This window comes from Pleurodeles waltl, chromosome 9 (assembly GCF_031143425.1).
Source record: "Pleurodeles waltl isolate 20211129_DDA chromosome 9, aPleWal1.hap1.20221129, whole genome shotgun sequence".
Classification (NCBI taxonomy): Eukaryota; Metazoa; Chordata; class Amphibia; order Caudata; family Salamandridae; genus Pleurodeles; species Pleurodeles waltl.
In genome coordinates, this window is record NC_090448.1 from 392171456 (window position 1) to 392183509 (window position 12054).

Consider the following 12054-nt stretch of genomic DNA (forward strand, 5'->3'; position numbering starts at 1 on the left):
TTTTTGTAACAAGCAGTCAGATAACGCTTAAAGAATTATTGTTTTTATTAATTGTAAGTGTTGTGAAGTGGGTGGGTTTTAAGCACCCACTGAAGGTATAAGAATCACCGTGTGTAAGAGCTGAGTTGAGTGTGGCTTCAGTTGCAGAACTGTGCTGTACTCCCAGTCGTGTTGTCTTCTGTTTTATTTTGTTTATATAAATACTCAATTATTACTAGAATTGTGTCACTTCTTTATTATTAATGAGAAATTTGATTACAGAGGTTGTTTCATTATTCCGTACTGCAGAACCTGCACTTGTTCAGCTAGTCATGGGGCATGGAGGCACTAAATGGACCATCCTGGATAAGCCAACATTTTATAAAACGTGGATGGGCAATTGGTGAAGATGTGACTGGCTCATGAACAACTCATTACTCACACATGAGCATAATAAACTTGAAAGCTCTAACGCCGAATACCAGGCACCAAAGGAAAAATTTATTTTCATATTCGGACCACCGTAATTATTCTATAATGGTTCTGGTAATATGCACACTCCAAGTGATCGTCATTTTCTGGTTATATGCACACTCCAAGTTATCGATCATCGTCACAGTTGGCAAACCTCAAATTTATTGAATACGTGACTAGAAAAGCTTTAGTGCTAAAACCCCTTTTCTATGTTGCACGAGCACAAAGCTGTCAGTTTAAGTCCTTCTTCTTTGTCCTGTAGTTTCCGCCAAATTGTAGTTTAATTTCTATGTCGCACGTGTGTCGGGCCTTTACGGCACTTACTCTCACTTTACGGCTTGCTGTCTAGCTCTCTTCGTGGCCGCGGCTCCTTCCCCCCTCCCTTTCTGAGCTTCACCAAGATGGCCGCCGGGGTAAGAACGCGGAGCTGAGGGGCCTGGTGCAGGGAATCTGTTGTCATCCACCTCTGTGTAGGGGACAGCGGGTTCAGAAAAGTGTCGGGGTCGCTCTGGGTATTACTGATGGAGAATTTAGATCGGGGAATCCCTTAAAAGAGCACGCTCAAACTGGAGGATTCTAATTGTGCCTGCGCTGGGAAATAATAAGCTGACCCTAGAGACTAAAATAATGGGTAAAATGTGTGCGAGAATGTATGTATACCCGAGGTTAAGATCGAACCAGGTCTGTAAGCTTTATGTCGTTGAGCGACTTAATAGTTTAGTAGATTTGAGGAGGTTCTCTTGGTTACCTACGGAGTAGGACATTCGGGGCTGGAATATTTCGGTCCGGAGCTCCAGCGTGTTAGTTAGTATTTTCCAGTATATGTCAATGAAGCAACATGCATAAATGTTTGATAACGTTCTACACGCTGTTGTATTATGTTGAGTGACAACTGCACTTTAGGGCACCTTAGATAGCGGTTCTTATGATGACGAACACGGAGTTGCCGCCTGCACCCTTTTAAAAATGGGCACTTTGAGGCAACCCTAGGTTTTATCCAGTTGCACAGAGGACTTGGGAACAATTTGTACATGTAAATTTGTAATTGCCGGCGTGTTTAATAGAATTGTTTGATAAGACGGGGCTGGCTAAAAGTAGCAATCATGACGTGTTGGTATTTGGCACCATCGGTTAATATGTGGACACCTTTTTGTTTGTCACTATAAGATATTGTGCTCGGCTTTGGTATTGCCGCAAGGAGTTCAGCGGTGTTAGTATGTTGCCATTTGACACCTCATATGTAGGATGATTAGACTTAGTGTATTTTACCGTGATGGTCCTGGCACTCGAGTGAAACCAGGTGTTACATATACCACAGAGACATGCGCCAACAAAGTGAACTTAACTTTGTATCTCCTATGAGGTAGAATACATTGCACTGTAAGATGAGTAATTCATTAGGTAGTCTTTAGTTGATGTGGTTTGTTGGCATGGTGTTTGCTGGGTGGTATTGGTTGTTCGACGGGTATGATGTGAGTTATTGGAAAGCGCGGTTGACTGATCTTGAGATTGAATGTTACGATGTGGTTGACAGGATGGTGATCGTGGTTTGCTTCGAAATTACTCGCGCTAGTGGCCTTGTGGTATTAGAGTGGTGGAGTGGGTTGTGATCAGGTGTGTTTGATCAGTAGATTGCTTTGGAAGGAGAAAGGGTTGGCTGTGGTGTAGCGATTGACTAGTGACCTGTCGCATATTGATTGGGTCGATCCTGCTGTGTAATCATTGGTTAAACGTTGTTTCCTTTTGATTTTTACAGACTCTTTACACCTACCCTGACAACTGGAGGGCATTCAAGGCTCTTATTGCTGCTCAGTACAGTGGCGCAAATGTAACTGTCCAGTCTGCACCCCCCCAGTTCCAGTTCGGACAAACCAACAAGACTCCCGAGTTTCTGAAGAAGTTTCCTCTGGGAAAGGTAAGTTCAGTGTTGGCCTTTGTTTGGTTGTTATATAGGTACATATGGGAAGTGTAGCACAAAGTTATTGGTGGACAGATTTAACTTGAACACCTTTACCCGATACAAGCACCGGGTAATTAGTAGTGTCTTGAAAGCACTGGCCGCGTTACTTGTGGCAGTGACTTTGTTCACAGCAGTGTCACTGGTTCCACAATACTTGACAGAAATACATGCGAATTGATTTTATTAGTTATTTGCAATTTTCAGCCTTGTTCTGAGGGTGACGAATGGCAGTATTCCGAGTTAAATTTAGAAATCCAACAGAATTAAATAATTTGAGGTAGTGTTTGTATATCTACTAACTTGCCTGTATTGACGTAAGTGGATTTTAAGCGCATATGTATCCTAATTGGTATGTAATATTGGACATAAAAAAAGACAGTAGATAACAGAAAACCAATAGATCCACAGCTCAAAGTAAAGGCTATTTTTTTTGTCCAGCACATAGTCTTCATTTATGCACACATTGGTCTGGGTAAATGGGTGACGGTAAACGTTTTTTTTTTTTTGTTTTTGTTTTTTTGTTAGTGATCCATGCGTATGGTATTTTCTTGGCTGACAGTTTCAGTTTGCAAAGTTTTACAATTAGTTAAACTTCAAATCAAGCAATGTTGATCAGTCTGCGGCTGTTTAATAGTATTTATTTTGCTTATTTGTAGAAAATGAATTTCACAAATTAGCTCGATTTTTTTTTTTTTTTTTTTTCTTTTTTTTTCATATCAGCCTAGCTTTCATATCTTTAAGGAGGGAAGTCGTTAAGGGGCAAAGGACAGCTAACTAGCGAAGTAATTAAGCTGAACCAGCCAGTTCTATTGAACTACACATTCTAAGCACCCGAATGAGATGTTCCACCAGTAAGAAGTAGATACTGACTGTTAGTGGAGTTATTGTGTTGTTGCTCAAAAGGTAAGTTTGAAACTGAGGTGCATCTCAGTAGTTTATGGTCCAGATTAGTGTCAGCCAGGAAAACAGTGCAATATTTATTACTCCTGATATATTCCAAAGCAAATGCAATTAGAACTTATCCGGGTTGATACATGGCACTCGTTTGCAATTATTGCTCGGGGGGAGGGGTGCAGTGGGGTATAATATGGTTTTGGTGCTTAACACCTCTAAGCAGGGCCGGCCCAAGCACTGGTGGCACACTGCGACAATGCTTGTTGGTGCATTTCTCGCCCCCCACCTCAACCCCCTCCGCCAAGATTGCCTCACTGCCACCCTCTAACAGTTCCCCTCAAAACCCCGAGCTCTATCCAGGCAGAACATTAATCACCAGTTATCTTGATATTCCTGAAAATTGCAGGAGGCACGCCACAGCAGGAGCTTTTTAAAATCGTAATATACTTCCATACATGGCATTTCAAACTGTACACCCAAAATCTTTTGTTTTTAACTTTATTTATTTTTTATAGCCCTTGGTTTGAGGGTAGTCACGCAATGAGGAAAAATTGAGACACGTTCGAAGCTCTATGCTGAAGAACATTTAGAAATTGGAAGCAGATGGACATCACTTGAGCCCAGACTTGGAGGTATTTGGGACACTAAGTTGCATCCTCTTTAAGGCTAGTGGGAGTTATGCATGTCTGCTGCCCCTCCTTTTGCATAGGACTCTTAACTGTTAAAGTTCCGTCAGTGAGGCTTCATTTCTTGGGCATACCCTCTCTTCGAGCTTACCTCCGCACCCCTACGCGTGCGTCTGCAAGATTTTGTTCACGCAGGACGTCGTTCCGATACCAACATTTTACTTTGGGGGTGTTAGCAGTGTTCAGTGACATGCACGCTGTCAAGCTACTCAGCTTGTCCTAAAAATTGCTGCCAGGTTTGTTTAGTCTTCCTTAACTGTACTAATGGTCTGTATATTGCCGTCAGATCAGTATACAAGTGACGGACTTCAACTACTGCTAGGTTTGCCACTGCAGGGTGCAGTGTATAAGTGGCCACAGAGGCCAGGTAGGACCATCATTACTTAGAGGACCTAACTGGTAAAATCGTGTGGGGTAGGGCGCCATCAAGCCAATTATGTTCTTGAATAGATAAGGGTATTTCTAAATATGCGTACGCTCTGTTGTCCTGGTACGTTTGCAGGTGTATAATGATACGTATTTGTGTTCCCATCATCTGCTGGAAATGACACCCAAGAATAAGAGTTCTGTCCTGTAAGCTGCATCTGCATAAACAACAAATGTGACTCGACCCCTCCCCCGGGCCGTTATGCCATGTGCCAATAAATATGCAGTAAGGGGTGGTCTCATATTAACTGCAATTTATCCTGCTGCGGACTTGCCATATTAGGTGGTAAATGTGTTCAGAGATGAGCGCACCAAATGGGGGTTTTCCTTTTAGGGTTCAAGCTTGAACAACCTCCAGCATCAGATAGGTGTTCCCTACTTAGCTGAGGAGGAAATCCTCAATACCATGGACGTCTTCGTATACAGTACTGAGGTGTCTTTGTGTAAAGCGAGGTAGAGATACTCAGGAGGACCTGAGAACTAGAGCCGGACCAAACATTGGCCGCACTATGTCGCGTAGGCCATCATTATTCTAATGAGACTACTGGATTTTGAGCGGCAGAATCGCCTGCGGTGTTGGAGACGGAGTCTTACCCACTACAGGTGATGCCTGTCTTCCCTAATCCGGGTTTTGCTCTGGCTAACTAGCAGTGCCTAATCTCCACCCGAGTGCAGGGATGATTGGGCAGCCGAGCGCATGACATAATTGACTTCAGGGAAATCGTCGTCACGCGGGTCTCATCTGTCTGTTACAGTAGTCTCACATACACAATGACAAACGGGCAGTATATGTTTCAATAAGATTTTAATGAAGCAACTACATCTTAGATAGCAAAGCGTGGGCTGCAATAACCAGGACGATACAGCATGACAAGATTACAATTGTCACAAGGAGAGTAAAGCATAGAAATAATGCTACCATATTTTCAATAGACTAATCCCTGCCTAGGCTAAAGTAGAGCACAGCATGTTAAGCTCTAATTCTGCCCTTCAGGTTCCCCTGGGAAGACATCCTCCATACATGAGCAAAGGCCTAAAGTCTGCATAAGCAGCTGTAGCAAAGCGTTCACCAATCGGCATAGTCGTGGTTCTCTGGCTGGAATCTCCCTCTAACGTGTAAGGGACATGAAAGTGTTTTATAATAACACAGCCGATGTTATGAGAAAATGTCCCTACGTAAGGATGTGTGTGTTCCATGAATGTCAGAGACAAAACTTGTACCACGTTCACTGGCAACCTATCTTACTGCAGCCTTGAAAGAAGCACAGTGAGCAAGAATGTCTTGACAACAGAGTGCTGGCCTAGGCAAAAACAGCTAGGTAGAGAAAATCAAAACAAGGCCTCAAAAGTGACTATTGTAAGAAAAATAAAACAAAGCTGAATAAAATATATCTAGGTTAAAGAGCCAGCGGCAGGCCTAGTATGCTAAAATAACGTGCATGGAGCTAGAACTAAAATGACTACACAACAATCCATTATGGAGCATCATGTGCATGCTAGTTGATAGGCGCACTATCCATTTTAACGAAACACAGCTGGCATTTTACTATGGAATATTGGAGGTGTTCAGTGACATGCCCACTGTAGAGCTGCACAATGTGCTGTTAGGCATTACTCATTGTGGAGAGTTGTGTGTGTCAGTGACAAGCACACCATAAAAAATAAAAAAAAATGCATACCATAAAAAAAAAAACAAGTGTGTGTACATTTGCGAAATCCTTTTGGGTTTTTGTGTGGTGGGAGTCTTGTCCTCATGTAGTGTAAATGCCTCACCAGTGTTCTTGAAAACACAATGGGATTCTGCAATAAATTGGAAGCCCTGGGTTAGAGCTTTTACTAAGTGTTTTGGTGCCACTGGGGGCAATAAATAGTGTCCAGAGGGGAAAAGTTTTGTTTGAACATAATTTAGGCTTTAAAGGGCAAGCAATATATGAACACTTTTACATTAAGGTTTTGATGAAGAAAATTAAATTGAGTAATATCAGGAAGCGATTAAAGAGGTTAAACATGAAACTGTTTTTCCAACTAGCTTTGTCAATGTGTACTTTTAGTTAATTATTATTATTTTTTATTTTAATTTTTTTTAATACTTGTGAGAAGCACAAGGAAGTTGATTAACTCAGTTGTGCTTATTTTGGCTGCTGGCTGTGAATTTGACCAGTTCACCCAATTTAACAGGTCAAGTAGCTGTGAGACGTTGGGATAAAGTTCAGGAAAGATTGCTTATCTTGAAGAACTTGTTGCTTGCTGAGACAATTAAAGCTGTCAAAAGCATTGAGATTTCACCCAAGGTGTCAAAATAACTAGTCCTAAAAGTCTGTTTGGGTTCACGCAATGACAGAAAATGCTACAAAAGATCAAATTATTTCTAGGTTTGAGTCCCAGAAGAAATACGAATAAGCAAGGGTGGTGGGGGACGACAAGTTTTTTAAATGTGGTTTTCTGACCCACTGTCTGTGGGCCATACTTGTTCTGCAAAATATGCAGCTTGTGAAAGTTGTGGTAAGGTTGGGCTTTTCACCTAAGTCTGTCAGAGCAGTAAAAACAGAATGCATGTTTGTTTTTCACTGAAAGCAAAATCATTGATGTAGCACTAGAGGTTATGGAAAATACAAAAGATCTTGTGTTGGCCATCAGAGTGGGAGAGGAGTCAGATTGTGTTGATCCCCTTACTGAAATTTGTGTGGAAAGGAAATTCCAAATTACTGGTGGATTCTGGTGCCCAGATGACCATCACCGAGGAATGAATCAATAGTAAATTGTCGAATAGCGAATTGTTGCCACCCTTTTTAGATGTTCAGGATCATACCAAAGAAAGAAAATTGAAAGCTCATTGAAGTTAAATGGTAAGACCATGTTTGTCGAAATATATGGCCATAAAGGGCTAAACATTTTATGGTGGTACCACAAAGGTTAAATTGGTATTACATTGAGACCAGGAGGGAGACATACGTTTCACTGGTAGAGGAGAACATGCTAACAGATGAGTCAGAATGAGAATTCATTTGCAATAAGTGGACTGAAAGGTTTAATGGATCTTTTAATGGCAGTCTTGGTAAGATTAAATGTTTTAAACATAAGGTTTGATCCCAGGAGAATGCATTGTCTGTCGAGCAAGTTGAGAAATGTGCTTTTCAGCATTAAAGAAGACTTTGCAGACATATTTGAAAAGATGTGCATTGAAGGGGCTATGGGCCTGTGAAATAATCACTGTGGCTATCTTTTGGTTGTTGCGAGGATGAAAAATGGGAAACTAAGGGTTTGTTGATTTTGAGGTGATGTGCTATCCAGGATCATACGCTGAGGATTACCAGACTGAGTTTGAGATATCATTTTGATATCCAGCATTCACCAGCTGGGAAGAACATTAGAGTTGACTACTTGTCAAGGTCACCCCTGCCTGTGATCTTATAGTTTGAACAGAAGGAGGAAGATAAGTGTCTCATTGCTGGCTGCGATTGATGTGTGTAACAAGGTTTTGCTGGAGATGATTAGTTCAGTTCTCTAAGGATGGATGAGTGTTTGGCTTTGGCCCAGAAGTATATCATGGTAGGTTGGCTGGAAAAAGTCTCTGCATTCAAGGGTTCAATTTTATTTTAAGGTTGCAGATTAATTGTCCTTGGAAGAAAAGAATATGGTGGTGAAGGGTGATAAATTTGTACCTCCTATATCGTGGAGAGCCAGAATCATCCAAGTAGGGGCATAAGTGTTATTTGTGGGCAGACAATCGCCTAGAAAAAAACGCTGTCTGGCAGCTCTGTATGGATACAGACGTTATTCATGTTGTCAAGAAGTGTGTGATTTGTGATAAGTCTCTTTAAAAAAAAAAAAAAAAAGATAAAGCTGCCTCTTCGTCTGGTTGAGTTGTCTGAGGGACCGTAGACAAAATTGGCAGGAAATTTCAGCAGTTCTTTCAGTGTTATTCTCCAGTACGTGCTTGTAGATTATTATAGCAAGTGATGGTAAGTTGAGTGTATTGATAAACCAAATACTAATGCTGTCACATTTTTTCCAGAAGATCCTTCTTGGGGTTTTCTTAGAGTTGTTGCTTTGTCAGACAGTGGGGTCCAAATTTGTGTCAAAGAAGATCGTTTTTGACGAAATGTACTATTACAAAAGGGTTGCTTTTTATCATCCCAAAGCAGTTTAGTGGAGAAAATGAATTGTACATTGGTTGAGTGTGTGTAATGGCAGTTAAGAACAAAATAGATGTACACAAAGCTGTGGACAGTATGTTGGCTCATCACACAATGAAGTTACTAGCAAGACCCAGTTTGTAATTGGTGGAGGTCATTTGGCATCCTGAGAAATGTGCCCAGCATGGTTAAAGTGTCATTCTCATTCAGAGCATGAAGAAATCATCAATATGAATATTCATTCCAAAGCTGAGAAATCCCAAATTAATATGAAACGATTGTTTGATGGAAAACATGGGGTCTATGTGCCTAGAAATAAGATCAAAGTTGAAAATTGGGTGCTGCAGTGAGTGGACGTGCGATCAGAGCGCATGAATGGTGGAATCGGAGGGTAGTGAAAATGAACAGTGACATGGAAGAATACCACATGATGTTTGGTAGTGTTGACGGTTTGCAGGTTATGCCTGACTAGTTGCCTCAGTGAACCATCCTGGAGATGAAGATTATGGGAAAGGGAAAAGTGATCGGAAAACCAGCAAGAGTTTACACATTGATGCAATTAAATCACTTTCTGTTAAGTTGATCGTCAAGCTAGTATCAGTAAGTTATGTTATATTGTGATTTGTTAGGTTATTTAAGTTTATGGTTCTGTAAATGAGGAGGATGTTGTGGTAGTGAGTTTTTTTTTTTATTATTTATATATATATATATACTTTTTATTATTTTATTTTTATTATTATATGGAATGCTGTTTTCATAAGAGCGGCAGTTGATTCCTGTTGAGTTCTGGACTGGCCATAATGTATCGTCAACAATGCTCGCTGGTTTTGTGGCCATTCACTTACACACACTCCCACTTACTAATTTGCCCCCAAAGATGGGGAATAGCACAAGGATTTTAGTGCTTAACCACCAAAACCCGCCTTTGACTGTTTACTCGATAATTTGTCGGTTTTGATATTCTGACGTGTAACTCAAGAGCGTATTTAGCTGCCAAACCCCGAGTGCATGATATGTATGGTACCAGTGTAAGAAAATGCCTCCTTGGCATGGTTACCCCCTGACTTTTTGCCTTTGCTGATGCCAAGTTATGATTTGAAAGTGTGCTGAGGCCTGCTAACCAGGCCCCAGCACCAGTGTTCTTTCCCTAAACTGTACCTTTGTTTCCACAATTGGCACAAACTTGGCATCCAGGTAAGTCCCTTGTAACTGGTACCAAGGGCCCTGATGCCAGGGAAGGTCTCTAAGGGCTGCAGCATGTCTTATGCCACCCTGGGGACCCCTCACTCAGCACATGCACACTGCTTGCCAGCTTGTGTGTGCTGGTGGGGAGAAAATGACTAAGTCGACATGGCACTCCCCTCAGAGTGCCATGCCAACCTCACACTGCCTATGGCATAGATAAGTCACCCCTCTAGCAGGCCTTACAGCCCAAAGGCAGGGTGCACTATACCACAGGTGAGGGCATAGGTGCATGAGCACTATGCCCCTCCAGTGTCTAAGCAAAACCTTAGACATTGCAAGTACAGGGTAGCCATAAGAGTATATGGTCTGGTAGTCTGTCATACACAAACTCCACAGCACCATAATGGCTACACTGAAAACTGGGAAGTTTGGTATCAAACTTCTCAGCACAATAAATGCACACTGATGCCAGTGTACATTTTATTGTGAAATACACCCGGCGGGCATCTTAGAGATGCCCCCTGAAAACATACCCAACTTCCAGTGTGGGCTGAGTAGTTTTTGCCAGCCTGCCACACATGTTGCTGGCCACATGGGGAGAGTGCCTTTGTCACTCTGTGGCCAGGAACAAAGCCTGTACTGGGTGGAGGTGCTTCACACCTCCCCCGGCAGGAACTGTAACACCTGGCGGTGAGCCTCAAAGGCTCACCCCCTTTGTTAAAGCACCACAGGGCATCCCAGCTAGTGGAGATGCCCGCCCTTCCGGCCACTGCCCCCACTTTTGGCAGCAAGGCTGGAGGAGATAATGAGAAAAACAAGGAGTCGTCACTGGCCAGTCGGGACAACCCCCTAAGGATTCCTGAGCTGAGGTGACTCTGACTTTTAGAAATCCTCCATCTTGCAGATGGAGGATTCCCCCAGTAGGATTAGGGATGTGACCCCCTCCCCACCGGGAGGAGGCACAAAGAGGGTGTAGCCACCCTCTGGGCTAGTAGCCATTGGCTACTATCCTCCCAGACCTAAATACTCGATTTAGGGATCCCCAGAACCATGGAAGATAGATTCCTGCAACCTGAAGACGAAGGACTGCTGACCTGAAGCCCTGCAGAGAAGACGGAGACATCAACTGCTTTGGCCCCAGCCCAACCGGCCTGTCTCCCCACTTCAATAAAAACTGCAACAGCGACACATCCCACAGGGTCCAGGGACCTCTGAAGCCTCAGAGGACTACCCTGCATCTAAAAGGACCAAGAAACTCCAGAGGACAGCGGCCCTGTTCGACAAACCTGCAACTTTGTAACAAAGAAGCAACTTTTAAAGACCACACGTTCCCCCCCCCCCCCCCCCCCCCCCGGCTCGACCTGGGGAAAACTAATACTGCAGGGAGGACTCCCCGGTGACTGCAAGCCAGTGAGTAGCCAGAGTTGAGCCCCCACAGCGACGCCTGCAGAGGAAATCCAGATGCTCCCCCTGACCGCAACTGCTTGCTTCAAGGAAGCAGACGCCTGGAAAATACACTGCACATGCAGCCCCCAGGATCTTGAGGAACCCAACTCCAGTGCAGGAGTGGCCCCCAGGTGACCCTCTTCCTAGCCCAAGTGGTGGTTACCCCGAGGAAGGCCCCCCCCGTGCCTGTCTGCATCGTTGAAGAGACCCCTGGGTCTCCCCATTGATTCGTATTGCAAACCCGACGCCTGTTTGCACTCTGCACCCCGGCCGCCCCTGTGCCACTGAGGGTGTACTTTCTGTGCCTGCTTCTGCGCCCCCCCCCCCCCCCCCCCCCCCCCCCCCCCCCCCCCCCCGGGTCTGCCCTCCTAGTCGCGGGTACTTACCTGCTGGCAGACTGGAACTGGGGCACCCATTTTTCCATTGAAACCTGTGTTTTCGGCACCACTTTGACCTCTGCACCTGACCGGTCCTGAGCTGCTGGTGTGGTAACTTTGGGGCTTGCCCTGAACCCCCAACGGTGGGCTACCTTGGACCCAACTTTGAACCCTGTAAGTGTTTTACTTACCTGTGAACTTAAACTCTACTTACCTCCCTCAGGAACTGTTGATTTTTGCACTGTACACTTTTAAAATAGCTTATTGCCATTTTTGCCAAAACTGTACATGCTATTGTGATAATTCAAAGTTCCTAAAATACCTGAGTGAAATACCTTTCATTTAAAGTATTACTTGTAAATCTTGAACCTGTGGTTCTTAAAATAAACTAAGAAAATATATTTTTCTATACAAAAACCTATTGGCCTGGAATTGTCTGAGTGTGTGTTCCTCATTTATTGCCTGTGTGTGTACAACAAATGCTTAACACT

The 12054-nt window shown here is 43.4% G+C and overlaps 1 protein-coding gene across 1 annotated transcript in view; it reads left to right on the forward strand.

Annotated features, from left to right (window-relative positions):
- Positions 1–742: 742 nt before the first annotated feature.
- EEF1G (eukaryotic translation elongation factor 1 gamma) overlaps positions 743–12054 on the forward strand; it is a 92969-nt gene continuing 81657 nt past the window's right edge. Inside the window, exons 1-2 of the mRNA XM_069207080.1 lie at positions 743–866; positions 2210–2368. Of these exons, the coding sequence (XP_069063181.1) occupies positions 855–866; positions 2210–2368 (171 nt within the window). The 5' untranslated portion in view covers positions 743–854. The remainder of the gene's footprint in view (positions 867–2209; positions 2369–12054) is intronic.